The sequence below is a fragment of the Laccaria bicolor genome, genomic scaffold (assembly GCF_000143565.1).
Source record: "Laccaria bicolor S238N-H82 LACBIscaffold_5 genomic scaffold, whole genome shotgun sequence".
Lineage (NCBI taxonomy): Eukaryota > Fungi > Basidiomycota > Agaricomycetes > Agaricales > Hydnangiaceae > Laccaria > Laccaria bicolor.
Genome location: NW_001889876.1, coordinates 1301437 through 1328896, shown reverse-complemented (window position 1 = coordinate 1328896; position 27460 = coordinate 1301437). Strand labels below are relative to the sequence as shown.

General features: G+C 45.7%; 5 protein-coding genes and 1 pseudogene across 6 annotated transcripts; 4 read left to right on the top strand and 2 right to left on the bottom strand.

The window, feature by feature from the left end:
- Nucleotides 1–479: 479 nt before the first annotated feature.
- Nucleotides 480–1433, bottom strand: LACBIDRAFT_324256 (uncharacterized protein; the record flags this gene model as incomplete). Its single annotated transcript, XM_001877452.1, has 4 exons — nucleotides 480–1087; nucleotides 1182–1188; nucleotides 1248–1316; nucleotides 1395–1433. 4 exons carry the CDS (start codon nucleotides 1431–1433, stop codon nucleotides 480–482), a joined length of 723 nt encoding a protein of 240 aa, XP_001877487.1.
- A 7127-nt stretch (nucleotides 1434–8560) lies between these two features.
- LACBIDRAFT_313954 (uncharacterized protein) lies at nucleotides 8561–9290 on the top strand (the record flags this gene model as incomplete). Its single annotated transcript, XM_001877820.1, has 3 exons — nucleotides 8561–8620; nucleotides 8678–9024; nucleotides 9113–9290. 3 exons carry the CDS (start codon nucleotides 8561–8563, stop codon nucleotides 9288–9290), a joined length of 585 nt encoding a protein of 194 aa, XP_001877855.1.
- Nucleotides 9291–16540: 7250 nt separating this feature from the next.
- LACBIDRAFT_324253 (uncharacterized protein) lies at nucleotides 16541–17515 on the top strand (the record flags this gene model as incomplete). Its single annotated transcript, XM_001877819.1, has 6 exons — nucleotides 16541–16624; nucleotides 16648–16855; nucleotides 17265–17316; nucleotides 17376–17382; nucleotides 17408–17414; nucleotides 17499–17515. The coding sequence occupies 6 exons, from the start codon at nucleotides 16541–16543 to the stop codon at nucleotides 17513–17515; spliced, it is 375 nt and encodes a 124-aa protein (XP_001877854.1).
- Nucleotides 17516–20438: 2923 nt separating this feature from the next.
- On the bottom strand, nucleotides 20439–22249 carry LACBIDRAFT_247019 (annotated as a pseudogene; the record flags this gene model as incomplete). The annotated part of the gene is made up of 16 exons: nucleotides 20439–20503; nucleotides 20560–20650; nucleotides 20698–20745; nucleotides 20799–20846; nucleotides 20901–20970; nucleotides 21025–21089; nucleotides 21141–21221; nucleotides 21275–21290; nucleotides 21341–21422; nucleotides 21544–21631; nucleotides 21696–21714; nucleotides 21764–21831; nucleotides 21886–21932; nucleotides 21983–21999; nucleotides 22053–22107; nucleotides 22162–22249. Coding segments are annotated over 16 exons (948 nt in total), but the record flags the coding sequence as incomplete, so codon positions are not given.
- Nucleotides 22250–23355: 1106 nt separating this feature from the next.
- LACBIDRAFT_246865 (uncharacterized protein) lies at nucleotides 23356–24724 on the top strand (the record flags this gene model as incomplete). Its single annotated transcript, XM_001877818.1, has 10 exons — nucleotides 23356–23369; nucleotides 23423–23537; nucleotides 23577–23644; nucleotides 23696–23781; nucleotides 23836–23934; nucleotides 23986–24033; nucleotides 24089–24107; nucleotides 24160–24169; nucleotides 24223–24457; nucleotides 24510–24724. Coding segments are annotated over 10 exons (909 nt in total), but the record flags the coding sequence as incomplete, so codon positions are not given.
- Nucleotides 24725–25126: 402 nt separating this feature from the next.
- LACBIDRAFT_313951 (uncharacterized protein) lies at nucleotides 25127–27451 on the top strand (the record flags this gene model as incomplete). Its single annotated transcript, XM_001877817.1, has 11 exons — nucleotides 25127–25250; nucleotides 25316–25611; nucleotides 25665–25741; nucleotides 25793–25881; nucleotides 25931–26077; nucleotides 26128–26268; nucleotides 26325–26458; nucleotides 26507–26794; nucleotides 26846–26923; nucleotides 27034–27087; nucleotides 27143–27451. 11 exons carry the CDS (start codon nucleotides 25127–25129, stop codon nucleotides 27449–27451), a joined length of 1737 nt encoding a protein of 578 aa, XP_001877852.1.
- Nucleotides 27452–27460: the final 9 nt, after the last annotated feature.

The following is a 27460-nucleotide window of genomic DNA, read 5'->3' as shown; positions in this document are numbered from 1 at the left end:
GGACGATGGGAGGACCTGGTGGCTTCATCTCGAGGTAATCCTGATGATCCACCACCATTTTGGAGCCAGAGAAGGCTGAGGTCAGTGAAACTAGCATGGTCTGTAAGCAATAGGTCTCGTCATTGAGAGACGTGCAGTTGAACGGCCTTATTGAAATGAATGACCCAGCTGTGCCGCTCTGGAGGCATGGAAGTGAAGAGCTGGCGGATAAATTTTGCATATGTGACGAGCTCAGAGTTGCGATGAGGGAAGGCGAAGAGCAGTGCCTCAATGTACCCGTCCCAGGCAATGGTCCAGTCGGAGTGGGATTGGACAGTCTTAGCAGGAGTGCAGGAACCGACGACGAATTCAAGGGTTCCAACTTTCTCTCATTTTCGGTCGTTGGCTCCCATTGCATAGATCCCAGAGAGGACGTGGTTGAGGTCGACGGTACACCCAAGAATGATGTTGGTCCACTCCCCATCAGGGAATTGGGGGCATCATGCTGAGTTGAGTAGGGACGACTTCGCGAATTTTGGATCCCGGGTGAAGTTTTCAAGGCAGGTCTGTGTCTGTCTGAGCTTGAGTGAGAGTGGGGCTGGGTCAACCTCCTCCTGGATGATCCAGGGGAAGCGTGAGAGGTCGATACATCGCTTGGAAGAGATGGACTCAGGCCCGACATCCGGTCCAGGAGATCGAGGGTGCTTGGACGTGTCCTCATTCTCGACCTGGGGAGAGTGTTCAACCTGGAGCAGATTGCTGGGCTTGCCCTCGATGGTTTTGGCTTGTCTCCCAATTGGATTCGGCTCAGCAGGGAGTCGACCTCTTTCCACTGCTCCCTCTTGGAGATGGTCATGGTTGTCGAGCATTGTGAGGTAGGATTTGAGAGCCTGGACAGTAGGTCCAGCTTGGTCATTGGTGGCATAACGACCAATAATGGTTTGGAGGTGCAAGAAGACAAGAACCTTATCCACTGAACCCGCACGATATTCCTCCACACACTTCTCACACTCCTCAACAGCTTCTACAGGGAGTAGCGCAGGTGACTGGGTGGAATCCTCTTGTGGGGGATGCTCAGGGGAAGCTTGGTCGTTAGAGGTGGTGATGGCTTGATCCGTTTGCAGCGCCAAATCCATCATCAAATGAGGACAACAACTTGTTGGATGATGGGAGGTATGACAATGGTGACGCATGAGACGTACTGACTGCCTGTGGATCAAGAAATGTCAGTAAAGGAGTGTGCAAACACAGAGGCGTGTTCTGCTCACCTGGGGATCAAGAAATGTCAGGAAAGGGGTGACATTTCGAGAGTGCCCAGCGAAGAGTTCAAGTAGTGACTAATGTTTCACCCATAGGGCCAAGGGTGGAAACAAAGAGCCACTACAATGTTGTGTTGCAGAAACAACAACATGAACATACATGTTGTGCTGTTCGGGGATGAACAAGGCAGGCATGCCGGAATCGCGAGCACGTGAATTACAGAAATTCACACACCTCAGGGATTAGATTTGTGTAAACACAAGTTTTTAAATCCAATTAATTAACTGGAAAATAACTGAGACCAGACCGGACCTAACCCCAAAAAGACCGGACCACGGTTAGTGATTAGTCAATTCTGGAAATGAAATAACCAGTTATTTTGCAGTTAACTAACTGTTAAAAAACCGGTTATGACCAGTTAAAACCGACCCTATTATACCCCTTCAAAACACATCTAAAGGCATGAGAAACAATAAAAATCTGACAGAGTTATGGTCAAATTGCTAAAATATTGGCCAAAAGAGTATGCTTTCAAGAATATTATCATAAAATTGTCAATTCTTCACCGAATTTAGCATTCTTGGGCTTATTTTAAAGCTACGATACATGGCAATAATGTTTACTGCAAGAAATATGAGAAATATATGCTGTTTTAATCGACTGTTTATTTTTTCGGTCCTAACTGGTTAGTAACTGCGACTAACCGGTTTTGGTCAGTTATCTTTGGTTAGTGTTTGGAAGTTAGGTTAGTTAACCGGAAAATAACTGAGACTGGACCGAACCGTAACCGATCAGGACCACAAAAATTACCTAACCAATCCTAACCGTAACCGCGGTCCGGTTAGTGGTTAGGTGTCATCCCAAAATATTCAAGACCAAACAAAAACCGGTTAGGACCGGTTATAACCGGTCTTTGTGTCCTAACATTACACACAAATATTCCCCTGTTTAAACACTTTCTAACGATCCAAAAATCATATTTTTTAGTGGAGAATTGACATATTTACGGTGAATTGAAATTTAAGTGACTATTTTCCTGTCATCACATGTGTGATAATGTGACATTGATAAAACAATGGCAATCCATGAGAAACGCTCGCAGGTCGGGTGTACTCGACCTGCGAGGTTGTTTATGAAATATGCCGGATGCGTAGGTTGTGATGAGAAAGGCTCACAGATCGAGTACTCTCTTTCTCTCTTCATTGGGCCATCATGCGAGGCGGTGTTTCACCTACACGCACCTTGCTGGTGCATGCAGCATAATGCTTGTATTAGAAATATAATATAGGTTTGTAATTATGTTAGTACAGAGAAATAACCGGTTAGGACCGGTCATGTAACCGACTGCTAACCGTTACTAACCGATTATATCGGTTAGTAGCAGTCCGGTTTGGTTATTTTGGGTTTCGTGGCACAAGGTAACCGGTCTCGGTCTCGGTTAGAGCCCTCGAGGGCTCAATAACCGGACCGGACCAGACTTTCAAACACTATCTTTGGTCCAGTTAGGTTATTTTGGGTCTGGGAACGAACCTTAACTGGTCTTGGTCTTGGTTAGAGCCCCTGGGCACCCAATAACCTAACCTAACCAGACTTTTAAACACTAATCACATGTGGCTAGGATGACCAGGGGGTCCAGGGGGCTTGCCCCCAGCAAGCTGTGACCAGTGTCGAAGCAATGGTCAAGTGCAGCGAGTGCCATGGTGTAGACACAGGTCTAAAGCTTGTTTTATCTAAGTGATTTAGGTAGATTAGTAATACTGATAAGAATGATCCGAGATAACACCAACAACTTTAAACTGCTCAACCACTGTGCAACGATAGGATAACGTCATGTTAGTTACAGATGAAGTAGATAAGTGTCCAGGGAATTCATATCACAAATAGTCTGGTTGTGCTTAAGTCTCGCCTGAACTAGGTGAGGTGCGTGCAAACAAGACTTGAGCGTCTGATGGTTGGCAGTTTGTGGTAAATACTTGCCAAAGCCAACCAGCTGTACCAACCCGAGTGTAAGCTCACAATGGCAGGTTGGTGAGGCAAGGGTGAGCCAAACTGGCTGCCCAAATTTGAAATTGAGTGTTACAAGGGATTGCATTTCTTTGAAAAGGCCGTGTAAGGAAGCTAAGCATAACATTTTGGATGTCCAAAGGTGGGTTTCTAAATCTATTGAGATGTATTGTATGTGAGATGGGATTCTATAGTCTAGTGAGATGTAGTGAGATATGTGAGAGGTTTTCTAATATTCTAGTGTGATGAGCCAGAAGAAGTGAAGCTGTCAAGCAGGGCAGAAGGGATTTTGTGATTAATGTGGAATTGTTCAAAGATAGATGTGAGGAGGTTGAGATGCACTTGATTGTAAGCTTTTGAGGTGGACATGGGAATAATTTCATCCATGCAGCACCAGTAGAGTAGGAAAGCGAGCAAAGTCCAACCACCTGTTGCCACCACGATTTCTGGGGGAACCCTGGCAAGCAGAAGCTCCACAGCACCACCGATGCGGAAACTCTGTCCCAATACATGAGTAAGCAATGTGGAAGACCAGATCCTGGTGACGAATTTGAGAAATTTGGTCTTGAGAAGATTCTTTGGTTTGCCAGATGTCAATATGTAGGCAAAGAGAGCTGAAGAGGAAGGGACTGGGGAATTGACGTGGAGGTGGTTCTTGAGGGCTTTTACTGGGCACAAAGGATTGCCCACATGACGTGTGGTGAGGATCACAGTGGTCCTGAGTTCTTTGGTTGTCTTAGTCCAAGGGATCTGGAATGATGCAGAGCAGGCGCCATCTTGCAATTCATGGAATGAGACTTTGGCAGAGTGGGTGACATGGTATGCACTGTCAAATGCGGCAGCAATCCCAATGGTTGTTTCGCCAAGGTGGTGACAACTGAAGAATGTGATGAGGGCAATGGCCCATACTGCAGTGTGGAAGTGATTGGAGAGGACCAAGGATCAGCGAAGGCAGGCCAGGTGCTCCATAGAGACTGGAGCTCAGAGAGGTCACTTGTGTTTCGTACCCTCCTTGTTTGCAGAGATGTGGGCGAGGTGCACCCAATCGTTGTCGCCATACCAAGGAGCATGGTTCATAATGTGCCAGCTGCAAAGGCCTGCCATCCAGGAACAGATGGTGTTGCCTGATTGGAGACCCTTGTACTTGCCTATGAAAGCACACAGGAGATTGTAATCTGTGGGCATGCAAGCCTCCTCACTGATACCCCACTTATCACAGAACAGGGTGAAGTGTAAAGGCCCAGCACCATATGTGGATTTTGTGTTGGGAGCTAGAGCTCCATGAACAGCCATTAGTGCAGATTCGACAAGTGGGGCTGGCAGTCTTAGTGATATGTTGGCGTGGTGACAGGAACCAAAGAGGGTGTGCCACAAGAAGATCCTGTCTGCTGCAGGAACGTGTGGGTGCAGTTCATTATGTGTGATGGAGCGACCAAACTGGGGTTTGCGAGGGTGTATGGTGTGTTGAGGAGAATCAAAAGGCAGGGATGGAGGAGGAGTCAGTGGGCTGAGGGGAGTGGGTGAGCTAGAGGATGGGAAGGGATGTGATTGAGTAGGCACGGATGTAGGGGAAACATTGTTGGGAGGGTAAGAATGAGGCTGAGGATGAAGGAAAGGGTGAAAAGAGTTTTGAGGGCATGTGGGGCATGGTGAGATAGAGGTGGGAGATTTTACCTCACCCATGGACCTCTCAGCAACATGAGTCGACAAGGTGAGCTTATGGTCAAGGCTAAACATAGGTAAAACAATCGATTAGCTCAAGAGGGAGCTTGAAATTGTGGGACAATTGCTTCCCAACTTTCCCTGGTTCTTCACACGAGATGGGGTCAGCTGGGTTAGCGGCTGAGTCGATGTAAACGATTTCTGGACAAATCAAGAGGTGGGATAGGATGAGGCATGTGCAGCGAACAGATAAGTTGATGTGGGAGTTAGGGCTGTGGCCCTTGTTGAGCACACCAATGGTCCCCTGATTGTTAGAATGAATGAGTAGGTGGCAGTCTGTCAGGTTCCTTTCTTCAAGGAAATAGGTCAGCAGCTCAACTGCCACCATTTCCAACCAGCAAATGTCCCTGCCCATGACCTTCCAGGTGGGAGACAAATGGAAGGAGGCCCAGTGGTCTCCGATGATGATGCTGATACCCCATGATGTTGAGGCGTCAACATATAGGCCCAAGTCCTGGAGAGGGCCGCAGGGGTGCAGAGCATGGGTCACACCCATGTCATCAAGCCTCTGAAGCCACCATGACAAATCTGTCATTATGGAGTGTGGGGGATGCCTGGCCATGAGTTCGTTGTTATGGAAAGATGAGGTGAAGTTGGATAAGGAGGGCAGGTGGGAGCAGCCATCCATGTACATGAAGGCAATGTGGCACAAGGAGCCATGGATCTTCTCAACATCGAGCAGGTGGCAAGAACGATGCCTGAAGTCATTGAGAAAGCACCATATGTGTTTGTGGAATTTTAAACGCTTGTCATTGGGGAGGCTGACAAGTTTCGCTGGGATGTCCCAACAGAACTCAATGAAAGTGGTGATGAAGAGAAAGTGATCATCACCTTTCTCTTCATGCCAGAGAACACCCAAAGGAGCAATACAACACATTATTTCATTGTGATCATATTCATAGGAGAAATCTCCATCAGTGAAAGCACCTGTTGGTGATGGGATGTGGAAAAACTTCAAATCGTCCTCATATTTGGGACAGGAGATACGCCTTCAGCTCTCCAGATGTCAACAACAGCATTGGCAATCATCCCAGCATTGCTGCTAGCACAGGCAGCACCGAAAGGATGGGCATGATCAACAAAGAATTGACCAGGGAAACCCTGGATGACGAGCCAGGGGACAACGAGCCAGGGTTTGTGCGAAGGTAAGACTGGACATGTCCAGTGGAAAGCCTTAATATCCAATGTGCAAGCCTGAGTCCCAGGCGGAGCAAGAGCGATCTGCATGCACACATAAGTAAGGAACATGTAGAGGGTATGCAAGAGGAACAGGAGGAGAGTGAGACTCAGTAGCAGGACAAGTACCATGAGGTACAAGTATGGACATCATGAGATGCCAATCAGACAAAGGGGAACATGTATTGTACTCCGTGTGCAAGTTGTGTAAGAGGTGCATGGACAAGTGTCCGAGATAACACACAAGTAGTGCAAATATCCCAATCTGCAAAGCGGCAAAGAAGAAAACATGGCCCCACACACGAAACACAAAGGGGCATATAATAAAACATGGCCCCACACACGAAACACAAAGGGGCATATAATAAAAGTCAAGAAAGTGTGGGCAAGGGACTGAGGGGAGGGGAACTCACAATTTCCGCGACCTTGGAAGCCAAATCGAATCTTGTTGGGAAATCTTCTTTGTGGATGTGCGAGTTGACAGAGGGATGCAGCTTGGATGCTTTGGATAGGTGTCAGCATATCCTAATCTTGTCTGGCATTCCACATTGCTGGGGCTGGAGCAAGACAATGAGTGGGGACGATTGGAAAGGCCCCCGCATAATGAGTTCCGTCTCTTCAAGAGAGAAAAAACCTGACATCCTACCAGCTAGAAGCTCCTTTTGAAGATACTCCTGTACCTCAGGCATATAAGCCTGAGTGGAAGGGTTATTAGGTAGAATAACTGCGCTGGTTAGCACAGGCATGTGGCCCAGGGCAAAGCCATGGGTGAGGTTAAAATATAGTAAAGGGTAGTGGGAAGTCAGACCATGCTTGAGCAAGAGAGAGCGGAAGGAATCAGTGTTGTAAGGATGTGTGATACATTGAAATATAGAAGAATGATGAGCAGTCAAAAAAGGCAGGGGGGAATGGGCAGAGATGGATTGTGAAAAGTTAGTGTAGTTGAGGAGTGTAGGGGTCAACGCTGTGAGGAAATTATCAGGTGGTCTTGGCATGACAAGTCCACGAGAGGGCATGGTGGCTCTTGCTGCCGCAGAAGGAACAGAGGTGGAGGTGGTCCTCTTTGTGTAGGGAGGCACACTGGGAGGTGGCCTCAGTGCCTCGAATGTTCCAGTTGATACATAGGGCCTGATTATCAGGAGTGGCAAGGCCAAATCCCGGACTGCACTTTGCCCATGCAGCTTTACTGTCGGCAAACTTTGCAAGGATGGCGGATTTGAGATGGAAGAATACATTGTGCCCCTTCTCCACACAGATAAGGCAGACAGCGCCAGAGGGAGGCCTGCCACTGCCTGATGGAAAGGACTGGGAGTAGGTGTGCTGCTGGCCAGGGCCCTGTGGTAAAATCCTTTGGAAAGGAGAAGGGGTGATGCCATGGTAAGGCAGACCTGAGCACTGGGTTGTGGCCTGGAAAGCAGTGACAGGCTCCTGGAATTCCTTCCGTAGTTTGTGGCTTTCTTCAGTCAAGCCCAGCACCTTGTCATAATCTGTAGCGCTGAACTTGAGGTGGCGGCTCCAGTGATCCTGGCGAAACTCCAGCTCCATCTTCTTCCAAGCGTTGTACAGTTCGTCCCTTTTGGTAAGCATGTTAAAGAAATTAAAATGCTTCTCAAACCACACAGCGTGTTCACCATCGGAACCCAGTTTGTCTCTCGAGATTTGGAAAGCCCATATGTTAGCAGTGGCCTCAGACCACTGGCTGCATGTGAGGGACAGTTCCTTCCCAAAGTGCCCAGAGAGTTTGTTGATGTTGAGGATGTAGGCCCCCTCAGTGGTCTCACCAGGCGAGGGGTTCAACTTGACTGTGGGCAGGGTCGAAGCCTTGTCAGTGAGTAACCATAGATTCCAGGTGAGGAAAAGGGGGAGTGGGACTGCAACACAAATCTCAGTGTCATAGAGTGATTGGGAAAACTCAATTGGGATGGGTTCTCCTACAACCCTTTCGACGTGATTAGCTCCATCCATGCAGCACCTTTTAGAAACCCTAAGTTCCTCAGCGGGCGCATCATCATCCTTCCTCTTCTTCTCTTCCTGCTCCTTCAATTCCTCATCTGTGAGGTGTCTTGCAAGGCTGTTGTATATGAAATTAGTGATGTGCAGGCCCGGCTTGGCCCGAAAGCCACGGCTATGGCCCAGCTTTCAGCGGCTCAGGCTTGACTATATTCAAGCCTGAGCTTTTTGCAAGGCTTCAGGCTGGCTCAGGCCCGGCCCAGGCTCAAGCCACGGCTCAGGTGCTAAAGTCGAAAAATACGCACAAACAATCAATTAGTCGAAAACTTATCGCAAGTTCTTTGGAGTTTACGGTATGTCTCCTCTATCACTTTCTTCGAAGCTCCTGACCATGCACCGTACAGTTCACCTCGCACGTCATACCTCCCTTAACTTAACTTATAGGTTTCAGCATGGCAAGGTGCTGGATATGGGGTGTCACGGGAATATGACGAAGTGGGCAAAGGCGCAAGTGAGGGAGTTGCTTGGAGTTGGTGCGTTTTTCTTTCATTTTGGAAATAGAGAGTTAATGGATTCGTGCGCTCAGATATCACAGCGGTGTCGGAGGATCAAGCGTGTTGACGTTGGGAGCCAATGCATGGTTCGTGGTTCGGAGCTAGTTTTGCTGCACTGGGTTGTTACACCAGGCCTCGCGTTTTCCCCTGAAAAACTCGTGCAACCATTTGACATCGTCTCAATGCAATTTTGCATGCACCACACTTTTGAGACTGTCCAAAGGCGCGTTGTATGCTTGACAGGAACGTCATTGGTATACAGAATTCGGTTTGAAAATCAGGACTCGAAACCGATGTTTGGCCGCAACTACTGGTTTTTATTGCAAGACGCAGCCGAGAATGTACCAGAGTATGTTGCGCGATGGGAAAATTTTGGACAGTGAGTTACTTGTGAGTTACCGCCTTTCCGTGCTGGCATTCTATTCAAATTTCAACTACTTAATCATACCAACCGTACCCCTCCAAAGCAAGGTCCCACCAATCTTTGAGGCCATGGCTCAGGCCACGGCTCAAGGCTTCATGCATTGTGAGCCTGAGCCTTGGGCTTTCCTGGGCCTTGACGACGGCCCAAGAAGGCCCGGCTTTGGGACGGCTGGCTCTGGCTGGCTTATGGCTTTGGGCCGGGCCTGGCACATCACTATATGAAATCACAGACAGATGTGATTAAGGAAGGGACCCTTAATCGGGCAAGGTCCTCGGCGTCAATTGTGATCAGGGACGCAGCTTCTGATCTGGGCTGTGGACACCCTGTCGGGTCTAGCACGTGGTCCAGTGTCTTGGCAGATCTGGCATTGTTCTCACTCTCGATTCACTTGTTTCCCTGTAGGATGTTGGGCAGCGACAGAGTCTTTAATAGCTGGATGATTGTTGGCAAGGTGTGGGTGCATGGTTTCTGAGGCTGAGTGTTGTCAGTGTGTAAAGTCCAGGACTGAGTGTTCTAGGTGATGTCAATCAATGTGTCAGTCATCGTGCATGATGCTGAGGTCGAAAAAAGCTGAAAATTTTATATGAACAGTTGAGGTGAAGAACTTTGCATCAGAACCAGATCTGTAGAATGGGGAGAAGCACTCCCAAAACTTCACACCTATGCTAGTGTTTGTACATGTAGGTATCTGGTTCTGCCAAGGGCGTTATCTTATCCTAATATGAGTGTGCTTTCATTCCTCTAGCTTACTCATCACAGACCTGGCACAAAACATTTGTAAACAAATGGTGCCACAGCGCAGAGTCTCAAAACACATTGCATTCAAGTTATGTCAGCATGCTTGGACAACACACTACCCAAGCACTATTACTCACCACCACAAAGCTTCCTCGTGAATACTCCAAACATACCCAATAAGTTATATTGTGAACAGGAAGTTTTAGTTTGAATTTTAACGGATGTCTGTATGATTGTAGTACATCTAAAATTGACCTGATGACCAAAGACAATTCATGTAGCAGGAAAGACAATAAACCAAACTTCTGGGGGTCATGTTTTTAATACTGACTTGAAAAGATTTATTTTACTGATACCTGACTGCAGACAAGATTCACAAATACATCTGGCCACCCATTCAATTACAAGTATACTGTACTACAGTGCTTTGCACTGCCGTTTGCACAACAAGTTTTGGAAATCATGTTTGTGTGTGTTGTACCATGACCCTCAAATCGGGAAGTAAGAAACCGCTTACCAGACGCAACATCCAACAAGGCCTGCAATCTCCTGTGGTGAAAGCTGTTGCTCATCATGGCAAACAATAATTCGCATGTGCATCTCATGCAATACCTGAGGCGCAACAAAAGTTGGGTTTGAGAAATTCAAAATTCCCAAAGTCATCCTGATGCATGACAATCTGTGATGAACATACAAAACCAAACATAATTTTCGCAATTTCAGTGTGCAAATGGCAATGCAAAGCACTGTAATACAACCAAGTCTTCATGTCATGCATCACATCAGAAAAACAAGTAATTTTTTTTATTCACCTTAAATCAAAAGAATTTTTTTCGGCCATCTTGGTGAGAAAAAAATTCCAAATCAATGAAGAGTTGGTCATATTTGTATAGTATGCACTAACTTCTTCATCAACCCAATATATTTCAACCTCCAGAGCTTTGCAAATTGTCAAATGAAATTTATTAGGTATGCTTGGAGTGTTCACGAGGAAGTGTGGTGGTGGTGAGTACTGTACAAATATGACCAACTCTTCATTGATTTGGGATTTTTTTCTCACCGAGATGGCCGAAAAATTTTCTTTTGATTTAAGGCGAATAAAAAAAAATACTTTTTTCCCCAATGTGACGCATGATGTGAAGACTTGGTCATATTTGTACAGTAATAGCACTTGGGTAGCACATTGTCCAAGCGTGCTGACATAACTTGAATGCGACATGTTTTGAGACTCTGCGCTGTGGCACCATTTGTTTACAAATGTTTTGTGCCAGGCATTGCACAGTGGTTGAGCAGTTTAAAGTTGTCGGTGTTACAGTGCTTTGCATATTGTTTTGCACAACCAAAATTTCGAAATACCTGTTTCTCTGTGTATCCACCAGGGTCTAGTCTCTCATAGCCAGACATTGATATTATGTGAAGTCGTACCTTGGTTCATGATAATATGAAGTCTGTTTGTTACTGCGCCCCCAAAACCGCACTGCAAAATCTTTACATAATCTGCGGACTTTGAAACCGTGTCACGTCAATATTGTGCCCTTGCTGTTTGCTCTCGATGCAATAGCCCATGCATTTTTAATCCAATACACGTTAAACTTTGTATTCTAAATCTCGAATGATCCCCAATACATTATGATGACTCAATAATGGCTCGACAACCCTGCTGGCAGCACCCTGAAGGACTCGATATGACCAATATGTCAAGAAACTCGTACCAAATTGGATGAATGGACTGCATGCAGTTCAACTTCAGTTCCTTTCTGCTATTCTGGATGGAAAGGATTTGCTTTGCTGTACTGCAACTGGAGAGGGAAAGTCAGCGGCCTTCTCAATACTGACTCTTGTGCTACTATTGGCGTACAACAAACACCCAAACATGTATGTAGCTGGCCTTCCAACTTAGAAGAGACCAATCAGAGTGGTAGTCACACCAACCAAGGGACTGGCAGATAATATGGTATGCCAATTTGCCATTTATTGCTGTTCCCCTCCCAAATTTCTGACTAGGTTCACAAGCTTTCGAAGCTCAACATTTCCGGATTCTCGTACTGCACAGAAACCCTGAGCAGGGTATGCAAGGCTGGCATTCAGTTGACAGGAGAAGTCAAGGAGCACATTAAATTTCATGTCATCTGTGTGGATCCCGAGCACCTGCTTGACAAGGAGTGGAGGGAATTACAGAAAATCCAACCTTTTGGGCCAACATCTTGTTTGCATGTGTCAATGAAGTCCACCTGTCCACCTTATCAACAAATAGGGTCTTGCATTTCATTTAGCATTTGGGACCATTGGAATCCATTCACTCAAAATTTGCGCCTAGCTTTTGCGTGTCATCAGCCTTTGTTGAGGGCTGTAAGGAGAGCCGAGAGTTCATCACAAGGTAGAATGTGAAGAGGACCGAAAGCTTTCAGGGGAAGATAGAGCAGGTGTTGACACACCAACATTTGACGAACTAGGTACAGATTGCGATAGGAAGGCTGAAATGAAGTCAGGTGTTCCTGGAACTTGGATTATGGGTGTTTTCTTGTATGATCGAATGCTCAAACACTTTCTTCCACGGATAACACATGTCAAATAGTGAGTGAAGTGAATTCGAACAGTTAAGAGGGGTTATGGAACTATAAACACGTCTAGAGTTGGGGAGAGACGAGGGAATATTGAGGTGACGTGGTTTTAAACTCCGAAGATTACATAAAGATTTTGCAGCGTGGTTTTGGGGGTGCGGTAATTATAAACACAGGACTAACCAGGGTCTGGATCAGCAGGCCTGGTCATGTGCAAGCAATTAAAATTAATTGTGGAATTGCAGAGGTAGAATTTGATGGTTCACAGGCAGGAGAAAGTAAAGATCATCAAGGTCTTCTTGTTCACTGTGCCAAACAACAAGCATGAAGTATTCGAGGCTATGACTCATGAGAAACATCCCGTTTGAACATGCACATGACCCGGCCCTGATTCAGACCCTGGTGGATACACGGACAAACAGGTATTTCGAAATTTTGGTTGTGCATAGTGTTTGAAAGTTAGGTTAGTTAACCGGAAAATAACCAGAAAATAACCGGACCTAACCGCAACACTAACCTAACCGCGGTTAGGGTTAGTTGATTTCGAAAATGGAATAACCGGTTATTTTGTGGTTAACTAACTGTTAAATAACCGGTTATAACCAGCCCTATTATACACCTTCAAAACGCACTTGAGAATGTCGAAAACACTTAAAATTTGACTAAGTTACGGTCAAATCTCTAAAATATCACTCAAATGTGTAGACTTTCAAGGATAATTGCATAAATATGTCAATTCTTCATCGATTTTAGCGTTCTTGGGCTCGTTTTAAAGCTAGAATATGCAGAAATAATATCTATCAAGATACATATGAGCATATTAGCCTTGTTATAACCGATTCTTTATTTTTCGGTCCTAACCGGTTAGTAACTGCAAATAACCGACCGTAACCGGTTAGTTGCAGTCCGGTGTTGCAGTCCGGTTAGGTTATTTTAGGTTTCAGGACAAAGGCTAACCTGTCTCGGTCTCGGTTAGAGCCCCTGGGCACCCAATAACCGGACCTAACCGGACTTTCGAACACTAGTTGTGCAAAACAATTAGGCTCGTGACCAGCCGTTTCCTCAAACTCCACAAGCTACGTTCAAGAAACGGCTGGGAGAAACAAACACACTTTGGCAGGGTCACGCTTTTGTGATGCGGAACTTAGTGAAATTTCAATGGTTCACGTTCTGTGCTGGACAACAACAACAACAACAATGCAACTTGACTGCTACTCATCCCTTCCTCTGAGTCTTCACCACCACCAGAAGATTCTTTCTGTAACATCCCATCCTCTCAACCTCACTTGAAAGCTCCCTCTGGCTCTACCATGGTAAGGTTTTCATTGGGAACCTTTCTACATGCATCTAGTCCTGAAGATCCACTTTCTCTTCCTCTAGAGTCTTTCCAGGAGTTCGATGGCCATTGGCCTTGGAGTGTTCAATGCGGCCCAACAAGCCACCACAGGATTCCGATTGGGGGTCGCAATCTGCGGTGTTGAAGAGCTCGTCTTAGAACAATGTACTTTCTCAACTGTATTGTAATCACATTATCAAAACTATATAACGGTGTAGCCAGAGAACTACTTTTTGCGATGTGTTGGACAGGTGTTGTCGAAGTAATGTTTGCGGAAATTTCTCTAAGTCAGCGTCACATGCAGGGGTCCCTGCCAGACAGTGTTCATTTGTCCCAGTCATTCTGAGGTGTTCTTATTTTTCACAGTCTGCCTGATGTTTGACCCCACAACAAAGCCACAACAAGTGGCAAACACCTCAGAACAACTGGCTGGCAAGTCTACAAAACAATATGCAAAGCACTGTATCTTGGATCATTCTTATCAGTATTACTAATCTACCTAAATCACTTAGATGAAACATTGCGTTCCAGCTATCGAGGTATCAATAGACTAGTTTCCACAATGCTCTGCTCAATGATTTTGTTTAGTTTTGGAGCTGGCCAAACAACTTCCCACAGCTAGTTGGCAGGCATTGCCTTCCTGCCCCTTCCCGCTTGTTGCATATATAGTCATACCTTCCTGGTAAGGTTGTTTGCGCATACCCTGAGGCTCCATGGGCCGCCCGTGGTCAGGGAAGGGCAGGACTCATGAGAGGGTAAGGCCAGACTAGACCAGCACATACACCAACTCACCGATGTGGCCAACATCAGTGAGCAGGTGTATGTGCAGACTTGGGGAGCGATAGTAGGTGGTGGTTACAAGGTTGGGAACAAGTCCGGATTTGCAAACTTCAACATGAGTCACATGTCACAATATTCCGAACTCAGCCGAACCTACCCGATGACTCCATCTCTGCTCAAAAAGTCAAAAATCTACTGACAACAGCTGACAACTCGAGTTGTATCTCTGTGATACTGTCGAGAAGTGTTCCCGTTCATGAACACCTGAGAAGTGCTATGGTTTGACCAATTCTTCCTCTTCACACTGTCTCATAATTAAACATAAGAGTTACATATATGGTTTTATCCAACCACAAGACTATGATACTCTCCATCCATCCTCATGAGGAGCACACAAGGATTACAATGGATTGTGTGAGGGATTGTGATCTGCCATCATCTGAGTAATTTCTCATGAGAAATAAAAGGTCATAACGGAACTTCACCGATTCGCTGATGTCACAAGTAAATAAAACCACTAAGCGGAGCATTTTGAAATTTGGTCTATCAATACCTCAATAGCTGTCACCCCCCAGATGACTCAACCACAATGCAAATGGGTAGGAGGCTGGAGATATGGTCTCACTTGGATGGACAGACTTTGAACAGGGAGGTCAGGTCACTCCAGGGGGCCCCCATCAGAGCATCCCATGAACACAACTACCTCTGACATGTACCAGTTCTATATCAGGAAAATGCTTAGTAACACATCCAAATCCATGCGTGTACATGTCGATTAGATCACATCAATATGATTTGTCAGGCTCTTACCCAGCCGTCGTTTTGGGGTTTACAAAAAAAACAAGTTTCATCAGAGAGATTTGACTTAGAATAATTTCATGATTTTTGATGACAAATACAATCACTGATCCAATCATTTATTTTAAACAACGCAACTCTTATTTTTTTGAACCCCTCCACGACGGCTGGCATTTTACAAATGTAAACAATCAGCCACCGTCGCCTGACGCTCCAAAGGTACTTCCTTTTTAAGAACTGTCATCAGGAAACCCTAGTTCGGACCACGTCGACAGTTCTCCCACCCTGCCCTCTTAGCCATCGCCCAATTGGCAAATATCACCCCCGCGCAGGCTGTTTACCGTATATGGCAGATGGAGGGGATTGTGCCACTGTCAGGCACAAAGGATGAGACACATAGGATGGGTTGAATGGGCTGGGTTGGGCATTTGATGAGGTTAGCATTGACGAGGGGAAGACTTTTAAATAAATTTATGTATGTAACTTGTAAAATGTATTACTGTATCACTCGGGTACCAACCTATCCACAATGCTATGATCTATCCCATAATTCTCACAGACTGCCACAACTCTTCACTTTTGTAGCCCACGCCGTAGTCAAATTCCATGAAGATAGCAAAGTACACGTCTCGGATAGTCATTACTGGGCTCTCACATAGGATGGTGGTGATTTGGTGTTTTCACTGAGGACAGGTGCCAGAAAAGAAGAAGAAGGAGCAGGAGCAGGACACATGTGTCTGCGTGACAAGGGATACTTTTGTGGTTTTCCTGCCGTATGTGATCGTTATAGAGCAATGTTTGCGAGCTGGGAGAGTTGTGCATTTATAGGGAGACATAGTTCTCGGACTCCATGAGTAGACGCGATTTGGAATACAGTAACTTTTTCACGCTGCTCAATCAGATCAAACGGTATTGATTGGTTATCCACCAGTGGCACCCAAAGTAGCCCTGTCGCCGACGGTGGCTGATTGTTTACATTTGTAAAATGCCAGCCGTCGTGGAGGGGTTCAAAAAAATAAGAGTTGTGTTGTTTAAAATAAATGATTGGATCAGTGATTGTATTTGTCATCAAAAATCGTGAAATTATTCTAAGTCAAATCTCTCTGATGAAACTTGTTTTTTTTGTAAACCCCGAACCGATGGCTGGGTAAGAGCCTGATGATTTGTCCGCTCTCACCCTCCCAAATCTCTTACATTTTAGGTATGGCAACAAAACAGGTATTCAAGACACAAATGCAAGTTCCTCACCACGATGACAATGCCCAAACTCAACTGGGTTCCTCAAGGTTTCATTCCCCTTCGGGACCTTGTCTTCATTTCGCAAGAATTGAGGGCGACAGAAGTTAAAACATTAACCCCTTGCAGGATCGTGTTGTTCGTGTGCCGAGTGTCTCCAATCCGTTCGAATACGTCGAGAATCTCCCTAGTCAATCTTTCCAGTACCAATGTCACACTCGTGCCTATTCTAGCTGTCGAAGATACCAACAATTCAACTTCCGAGTTTTTTCACATCACTTGAATTGGTTCCTCTTGGAGAGGCGGAGACGAAGGCTAGGACGCGCTTGGGTGATAGGTATGTGAAATGGCATTGTTTGTGGCAGGTTGGTCAAAGCCAACGTCGGAAATTTCCCAGGCACCTGATAAGGCTCCGGCCTTGCAATGTTGATCGCCGACATAATCAGGCCTTGCCCAACCCTTGCCAGCCCTTGTCATTTCACAGCAAACCTGACGAGATGATGCCGGGAAAATCCGGGGGGCAGTTGCCTTACAAGGCGACCAGACCTCTGATGTAATGATTATTTCCACATTACAAGCTTGATGATCTCTGATAAGGTGTGATAAGGCAAATCGGGTCTGATAAGATTTGTCCAGCCTTGTAACATAGGCTCCAATTGCCTCTGCAGCCAGGTCAAGGCTATGAACCAATTATTGATTTTTTGTGTGTCTTATAACATTATCTGTATCCTTTTGATCATGTTCAGCTCAAAATGATACCAAATTCCATACAGAGAGTAAAGATAATGCTGTTGTAAGGTAGGCTTAAATACTAGATATATGAACGACCTTGGGAAGTTTCTTATATGCCTTTGTAGTGTAGTGGTATGTTGTGACTACAAATTTGTAGTCTTCACGTGAGGATCACACAAGCCCCGAGGTTTTTGGTTCAATCCTTACTTGTTGCATTTTAATTTGCCATGTAACATTGTTAAGTCTAGACTGTGACTATTTATAATTTGGATAATCTTATCAGGCCTGATAATCTGATCTTATTAAGTTAACCCAAAACTTAATAAAATAACTGCAACGTTGTAAGCCATTATTAGGTTAGGGGTGCCTTGGGTGCCTAATAACCCTTATTAGGCGCCAGGGAAATTTCTGACAAAACGCTATGATGTCCCCCGCTTCTTAAGAATGGTGTATTTTATGTAGAACACAGGGATTTTGTATTTGTAGATGTACGATTATGGTTGTTCGACCTTGTTCATGAGGTGATTACCTCTCTGATGTATGCACTGTATGTACTTACTGATTTGATCTAATCGACGTTGAACCGACGTGTACGCGTATGGATTTAGATGTGTTACTAAGCATTTTCCTGATATAGAACTGGTACATGTCAGAGGTAGTTGCGTTCACGGGATGCTCCGATGGGAGCCCCCTTGGGTCACTCTCTTCGTGACGTGATCTGGGTTTCTCCTTTCTTTTCCTTTCTTTTCCTTCCGCTGCCATCCTCTCATTCTCTGTTTCCTGGAAGCATCATCATTCATCATCTGGATTATCCATCACCATCCACCAAAATTTACTGGGCATCATCATTGCACACCGTACCACTATCATTCTTGTCTTTCCAGCCGAATGCAAAACCCTAGACACCTCGCAGAAATTTCTTGACTCCACCTCGCTTTGTGTGAACAACCATTTGAGGAAGGAAGCAGGCATCAATGATGCAAATCCTCCACCAACTCAGGTATATGGAGTGCTCCACACTCCACTTGAGGTTATAATGATACGGACTTGTGCCAAATGCGGTTGTTTGCACAAAGCGAGGCGGAGACCAGAAGTTTTCGGGAGGTGTCTAGGGTTTTGCATTTGGCTGTCATCCACCCTCAGTGTTGTCTTGACCTGTTTGACCCCATCAAGAAAAAGGTTAAGTCAAAGGGTCAGTCAAAAAAGGTCAAGGGGTCAATGTCACACAGAAGTCACGTTGACCATGATGACATAATGTAATTCAGGACAATGTAGTACCTAGTACAAGGGGGTGCTGGCCCGGGAATCCCGTACCGGGACCCGGTTAGTTAGTCCAGCCGCAGGCTGTGAAAAAAAAAAAAGGATGCCTTGGGCAGAAGGCCTTCAATCATCAAGTTGAGTACCTTGCAGCATAATATGGTAACTACAGAATGTACTGGGAGGAATACAGCTCCAATAGAGGCCATCAAGCACCGTGATATAAGATATTCATTAATTCCTGCCATATTTGGGCATTTTTTTGACATTACTTGAATTACCGTTGACCAACAATATCCTAAAATCTACAGTATGTCTAACATTGGTTTCACACATTCTATGTATCACACCATTGAGACGGAGCCACCTGCCCTTGATGCGGAGGGCTTCGCAATCTGTGGTAGCTGTGTATCCTCATCAAATCCTCATATGCAAACAAGGTGTGCGAGACACACTGGGTAAGTACATTGTATTATGAGAACTGAGTGATTTTCCAACTCACGTTATTTGCCTAGTTCCATCTAAAATGTGTGGAACATGTGCAAGCACCCCGGAATTTTGCCTGCATGACTTGTGCAAGACACAGGGGAAGCACTCACAAATGATGTCATATTACTATATATAGACATGTTCCTGATTACGTTAGTTAGTTAGTCCATCTCAAGTCGCCTTAAAAAAAAAATCGACCCCGGGTCTTTTTTTTCAATGCCGGCACCCCCTTGACCTAGTACAAGCGTCAAGACAAGCGTAGCAATAATGACATTGGACACGGAAGGGGTACTGAATACGCTAGCTCAAAGTGGGAGGGCATGAGTGCTGAAGTGCTGAAATCTGTAAGCTGTCATGCCCTCAAAGTCGCATCTGTGGAACCACTCTGACATAAATTTCCAGAACAAACACACACATGCTAAAAAATATCGTGTCGGCGTGTACATCTGAGCTAAGCAAGCAGCGGATCGTGAAGCTTGCAGAAGGGAAGAGTGCCAGCCTGAGTCAATCCACGACGGCGCACTCGCAAGATAGCTCATGCCGACCTTTTTTAGTATATCCCGAAGCTTCAACTGCGAAATCGGAAAAAGGGTTGGTAAGTATTCTATTGAATTCGAGGTAGCTACTTTATACTGAAGACATTTCTCGTACTTCAAAACTGAGTCTACCTTGAGTCTAACGAATCTCTGCAAGTGTAAATATGAGGCACCCTCTCGGCCCACGCTTTCCGTTATCCCACGAAAACTCTTGACCCAGGTCAGTCAAGCTTTCAAGAATCTTGACTTGACCCCCCTTTTTTGACTGACCCTTTGACTGACCCGGTCAGACCCGGGTCAATGACAACACTGTCCACCCTGATTATCATGGTGTCCATCACCGCCATCACATTCATTTTCGACCCCTGTATTACACACTCCTTGCAAGCCCTCCACTCCCGACTCGACTCCTTATCTCATATATTCTGACACACCCTATAGTAGTCGGTCCTTTTATTTTCGACAGATGCATCGCTCGTTACGGTTATGTTCGTCTTCTCTCTTTCTCTCTGTCTCCGTACCCACCCTCCTTGGGTTCCCGCTTACTTATCTAAGAGGAATGCTGATTCAACACACCCAAGTCAAAGTACCCATCCCCGTCGACGTCGCGATAAAGCGGTGATATTTTGCAGAAAATTTGTATATAATGTGGGTTGTAAGGAACGTTGATAAAAAGAGTGCAAGAAGAAATGAAGGTCGGTAGTTCGATTTGAGAGAGCAACGAGGAAAAAGAAAGCAGAAGACATCAAATCTCCGGTCAGGGATAGATGACTGGCCTGAATCCGGTGGTAGCAACCATTCGCATTTTTGACGTCAAGGAGATGGTCAGCCTGTAATCAAGGGCTGCCCCACTATGTTGACGTTGCTGAGAGAACCTAAAATGAACGTGAACTTGTGAGCCCCCCTTCAATCAACAGTGTACTGACTTGTAACGCCGCCTTTGACAGACAGGTAGTGCCAGTCCCATGTACCTAATACAGCGTCAGACCATCACATATGAAATGTTAAGAAAAAATGACTGTCATACCTGTGCAAGAACCGTGTCCACAATTTACCGCAACCTGCTTTGCCCCGCTGTTCACGGCAATGTTGGAAGTGGGGCTACCAAAGTTGACGTTCTAACCCTTTGTCAACTCCAGTCAAAGAAGACAGTTTCATATAATACCGAAATAATAGTGCCCGTTCCAGGAGTACCAAGGGTGCTGGGATAACTCTATTATTGGGCGTATTAGTGAGGAATTATTAGTGAGGAATTCAGAGAGGTACCTGGTCGATGATCACGCCAAATCTTCGGATTCCTTTCGCAGTGTTTCCCTTGTAATAAATTCGTCAGCCACGAGTTTAAGATGCACGGTTAGTACTAGTTACAGCGTATGTGACATTGTCAACGACACTCCCAATTGCTGTAGCATCGGTTTTAATACGAAGAGCCTGGTCACTGCATTTGATTGTCTAACAAACCAACTTCGAAGAGGTGGGACCGAATTCGCACCTTTCGGTGATAATGTTACCTGTAACGATGACGCCAGAAACAGCGACATTGGAGCCAATAGAGCCCTATAATGCAGATCAAGTTTCCAGTACGAGAAGGGGTGGGGAGGGACAAACAATTGAGATACCATGACCACCAATGCAGGTGTTGCGATCGAAGATGATGTTTTTCCCTCTGTTGATTGCAAGGCAATCGTCCTAACGCAGTCGTTAGTCACAAACAACCTGATTGTGTGGATTGGTGTGCCCACTTGATTATGAACCGTACTAGGAGATAGTAAGCGAAAGTACCCAGCATTTCATTTGAGTCTTCATACCAGTTCTGAATCGTTACGTCATGGCCGCTCACGTCGAATCCATCGGTGTTGTGGCCTGAAAGGATGGATGGATTGTCCATCTCTGTTTACGAAGTTGAACGAACCTACCAGCGGCAGTCCCATAGCTCCTGTTATTGGGGTAGTCTCCTTGAGCTATACGACGATTAAATGGATAGTCGTGGAATAAATTATATGCCTCCTACAGTTATCGACTGTCAACTTTGTCATCAACAAGGGTGCGGGATTCGACACAGAGAAAACCCGCGCGGGCGAGTTGACCACTGTCACATTCTAAAGCATGTGTTAGCAATCATTCAGAAGTTTGAATGTATGCCAAAGAGGCAAGAAAACTGACCTGAAAAGTTCCTGACATTCTGATCCTGCCAGAAGACAATGAGAACTTGGCGGGAAGAAAAGCAACACAGAGCAAACCTCATCATAGGATCTGGCTTTTGTATACTGGAATTGAGACCCTTGAGACCCGTACCATCCTAAACGAGGTCATTTAGCGTTCAATGGTATTTTACTTCCGTTATCGCATTTACCCAATAGAAGGGACCTCCCCCATTGAAATTATGGCCATTCCCGTTGACTATTGCAGAATTCAACTTTAACTTGTCCAAGGCGTATGGAAATACGCACATGTGATAGAAGTTCCACTAAAGAAATGTTACTCAATCAAGGTGGGCTTGCATTGGAGAAATTCGCCTACATTATGGTGAAAAGGGGGCCTGCCCAGCTTTTGTTGCCAAATGAAATATCACCAGCTATAATAAGGGTGAAATAAGCTGATGAATCGTAGTAGAATGTATTTGAGCTACCCATCGTAACCGTTGTTCCTGGCAAAAGATTCAGAATTAAACCCTGGCCAGCAGGAACAGTGAAGCCCTGAAGTGTAATTGTGGTGCATTTGACAGCTAAATCCACGTCTTTTCGTTTTCTATATTCAGATGGGTTGGAGGAGATCGTAACGCAGCACTTCACCAGACAAAGACGATATGGACCCCTGGCATGCTAGCACTACACCAGCGAAGAGCAATACGGAGAAAACAGAGAGCATGTTGAATGTCGCCAAAGTTTCCCTCGAGCATTTATAACTCTTCAAGTTGAGTTGATTGGCCGCTCGGAGGAACAGATAAGTGGAGAAAGCATCTCGCTAGATCCAGGAATCGCGGATAATTCAGATCAATGATTTCCGGATATCAGAACTCTGTCGTCATGAGGACAACTTCATTAACGATTCCGGTTGTAAAGATGCCCACTTCAAGATGGAATTCATAAAATTCAAACCAAAAACACAAGTTGAGTAGCGCCTTCAGGTGCAACCATTGCATCCACCTGTTCGCCATTTAGCTTTTGTGTTACCGCGAGATTGTTGCGTCGCTGCTATTCTAGAGCTTATATCTGCGATTGCGACAACGCCTCTTCGACCTCTCATAAACTTGATCCAGTAGATATAATCGGTCGTAAGGTTCCTGGAGTCCCTCGACCCTAGTAGCAAGGATAACGGCAGTGGAGACTGAGGGGGTTGAACGTTCTGGCATTCCAAACTTCTGGAGCCTTCCCCCATCGTGGCAGCCTCAAAGCCTTAAGATCAAGTCAACCTGAGACGACCAGCATAAAGCCAAGAGAATTTCACAAATTACAATTGAGTCGGAATTTTCTTTCTCCATTAATTAGAGGCGGGCTGCAGTGCGATTTATCGGCTGTCCAAAATCAAGGGCTGCTTGTCGTTTTTCGCCGTTTCAGCTTTCAATATGTAGCTCGAGCCTTTTGGAGTTTCGCGCTATTGAGAGGTTCAGAGTGACAGGTTTCTAACAGAAGATTTTGGAAATCCGAAAGAGCGGTGTTTGCTAATATTTGACCATGTGTGGCGACGGACATAGAAACAACGATGCCTTAAGCTGAACCTGAGCTGAACCAAAAATGTCAACCCTCCAATATCTTACACAAGAACAGGTCGACCAGGTGAGATCCATCTCGCGTTACTTGCGATATTCTGACCCAAATTCCAGTTTCATCGCAATGGGTGAGATCCTAGCTTAAATCCTACAGGCCCATACAAAACAATCCATTATGCAGGTACCTTATTATTCCCGGATTTCTTTCCGCTCAGGAAGCGGAGGAACTTTTATCCCGCTCCAAACAATTACTAGATGACTTCGACATCAACGACCATCCGCTTGTGCGTTTCCATGTTCCTTGGAAATAGGGATATATCTTGAGTATTTCACAGACGAAATTTACAACAGGAGAAGATAATCACGTTGGAGATGATTATTTTCTAACCTCCGGGGATAAGGTGTACGTGACTTCAATGTTCGCTGAAAGTCGCACTACTGAACGAGGAAACAGCCGTTACTTTTTAGAAGAGGACGCTGTCGACAAACACGGAAAGTTGATCAGAGAGAAGCAGAAATCTGTGAATAAAATTGGACATGGTAAATACAAAATCGCCCCCTGGCATCCGTAGCCGTGACGCGAGCACTTCAAAGCGCTCCACGAATTGGATCCTGTTTTTCGAAAGGTAACGCTCGAGAATGAATCTCTAAGGGCATTAGCGCGAGATTTGAAGTTTCATCGCGACCCAGTGGGTGCGTAGTCTTCTGCTACGCCTACCGAGCATTACCGACCACCCTCTCAAGCTTTGCAATCAATGGTGATAACTAAACAGACACAAATCGGGGGCGAAGGTGTGTTATTCAAGTACAAGGGTCAGGGCAGATTGAACTTGCTGTTGAACAATAGTTAGGGAGCATAACGACTCGTAGGTTCTTCCTGAATTTTTTATCGACTCTATTTGATAGACCATGCACCAGTACATTTCTGGTATGCACTTTGTCTAGGCTTGACACTGTGTCCCTTACTTGTGAATTGTTCAGTATACCAATCCTCCGTCAGCACTTGGCTTCTGGATTGCTCTCGAGCAATGCACTCAGCATAACGGCGCCCTCTCCTTCCTACCAGGGTCTCACCTAACCGTACCACTCACGAAACGCTTCATTCGCCTACCCGAGTGTAAAGGAACTGGTTTCGAGCTGCTAGTCACTCCAGTTGAGGAACAGAAAATCAAGAATGGTATCAAAGGCGACTATGTCCTTGAACCCTGCAAACCAGGTAATGTCACAATCATTTTCGATGAAAATCAGTTCTTATTCACTTGCAACAGGGGATCTTGTCCTTATCCATGGGTCAGTTCTTCACAAATCGGAACGAAACACGAGCGCGAACACCCGCTTTGCGTATACATTCCATATGATCGAATCACCCCTGTTCGCAGATTATGATGAGAAGAATTGGTTGCAGCCAACGCAAGCCATGCCATTTTCCCATATATTGGGAGAAGCGACACACGTAGATAATAACTATGGACTGCAGGGGTAAAGAGCGAGATGACCTCTGGAATTTGTACACCATATAGTACTACAGTATTGAATTGATCGTTCCTTCTGAGTTTTTAGCATTTCTTATCGCAATGAACGACTAGGAAGCGAAGCCTCAAGGTTTTAGTTGGGCTTCACGCGTCCGTAACCTACGATCGTCGCAAGAACTTGCTGAAAGTTGCACATAAATGGTTCAGAGCCTCGGCGGACATAACGTCTTCATTTGAACAACCGTGCGCAACAGGCTCCAGACATGTGCAAAGAGCGCTCATTGCATCGTGGGCGTTCCCTTCTTGCCTTCACTCAAAGTCTCAAACAACTTTCGAGTGAGCCTAGACGCTACCAGTCGTCTTACAACCACTTGCCTTCAGGTCTTGAAGGTCTTCTGGCTTGATTTTTTTTCATGGCTGCCTCAGTTCACAGTCTGCGATCCTTAACCAAACACGACGACCCAAGTAGGGTACCCCTTCCATCTCACCGACACGCAGCACCCTCCGCGCCTTGGCCTTGGATTGACTTGCAGGACGGTCCGTTGATCATCTCTGAATTCGTCAAACTCTTTCCTCGGTTTCCTGACGAACCAATTTCGCAGAGGTTGATCCTGTCCAGCTCGATAATTCAGCCCCGCCCATACCTGACCTATGCGACCATGGCACCTCGTGCGACGAATGTTGGAAAGGATACCCTCAATCACGATTCCCTAACTGGACAGAGAGGCAGGTGAAAAAGGCGAGGATATATGATGCGATACACCACTACTCTCGTCATCAAAATTGCATCATCTACCATGTTGATGTGGATCATAAAGGTTTCTTCACAAATGCTGAAGAATTTATAGCAGTGAATGGAAGGGAGGTCGAGACTTGGGACGCAATAGTTCACGAAAAGGTAAGATGAACGAAGCAGCCAAATTTACCCGAAAGTACTAACTATTTAGACAGAGACCCACCGACCTTCGCGTCAGGTGTTTGTTCTTGGAGAACTTGAGCGGACCTGTCCTCCAAATGTTGGGAGCAAAGTGAGGGATAGAACCCATTCACATCAAGCTTTCCTTTCTAAACTTTTGCAGGTACAATATAGAACCGTTTTTCTGGTCCTCATCGCTGAGCTGGATCCCATCACGTTTTCAAGAAGAAATCTTCCCTAAGGAAGGAGATCGTGCTGCTGTCCTTTCCTCATAGTGACCCCAAATCTAATCATCGCACAGACATCACCGTTACTTTGACCTTTTTGCGTTCAACGGCGAATGAGGAAGCCATTGCGGCTCGCATGGGCAAATCTACAGACAGTCTTCCATCGACTTTGTTAGGTTCACAAAAGATTGATACTCATGCGCCTCTCGCCCTTTATTCTAGTAAGGCTCTCAAAAGCCCAATTAGCTGATGCTGATCAAGTTTTTGGCAGACCAACGCCTCCTTTCGCTTGACCTTCTCTCCGTTCACCTCATCCGCAATGTCAAGGGCAGCACCATCATTTCCTACCATCCCAATCTCAAAATGTCTACAACTACGGCACCGTACCTTCACACACGTATTCGGTTTGCAGGTACTGTCTTTTGAAAAAAACTTCGTCGCCATGATTTCTCTGATCTTTACATCCAGGCCAAAGTGTATACTGGCAGAGCATGTTCCAAAAATCACCCGACCCTACATTCATTCTACTGACCTTCATCTGGCATGCGATGTACGCATGGGATGAAGCGCTGGAGCACCTATATGAACACATTTGCGCCTTGGTGAGTTTATGACGTAATGTTGTCAACGTGTCGCTAATTCACTTACAGGAAAACCGTGTCATAACTACGGCATCCATGCCTTTAACGCAAGAGCTTCACGTTATACGTGCTCACCACCTGCACTACTCCTCCCTTCTGGATGACTTTTCCAAGAATGTTAAATTCATCAAGGAGACTCGAAATCCTGCCATGGAATCTCCATTGATCCCAGAGGGTACTCGCAAAATGAGCCGGAGTTTGCTTGATCGTGAATGCGATACACTGTTAGCCGAGATCAAACGCCTTAGCGTTGAACTAGCAATGCAAGAGAGACGCTTGAGGAATGTCATGAATCTTGTGAGTGTTTTGGGCTTCATGTGGCGGTTGTCGGTGATAAACCGAGATCAGGTGTTTAGCAGCGTCAACATTAACGATAGTAGGTATATGAGGCAGATGACGGAGGCTGCTGTTCGCGACAGTGCAGGTGTGTGTTATTTCTCTATCCCAGCATCATTTTCCGTTGATACCCCTTTTCTTTTCTAGCTGTGAGTGCACCCTATTGACATTCATCATCCACTTTTCTCATAAGTCTTCAGATGAAGCAAATCGCATACCTGACGATGATCTTCGCGCCTGCGACATTTGTTGCAGTAAGCAAGAAATTCCTTTAATTCCATCTCCCATCTTAATCACTCTGCGCACCAGGGTATTTTTGGCATGAACATTCACGAAATAAATCCCGGCACGCTCGGTTCCCTACCGCACTACATTGCCGTCGCCGTCCCCCTCACCATTGTAACCATTTGGATAATCATCGCGTTCCAGAGCAAGTACCTCTTCACGGACGACGTGTCCATATGGAGACGCCTCGCGTGGCCGTTTTTCCTCGCGAGGCGGATGCTTTCCACAAAAAAGGGGCAGCGGGGCCAAGACGAAAAAGAGAAGAAGCTGTTGGAGAGTTACAGCATTTCGAGTCAGGAAGCGATTATGTCGAGGGAATTCTTAGATGACTGACGGATATGG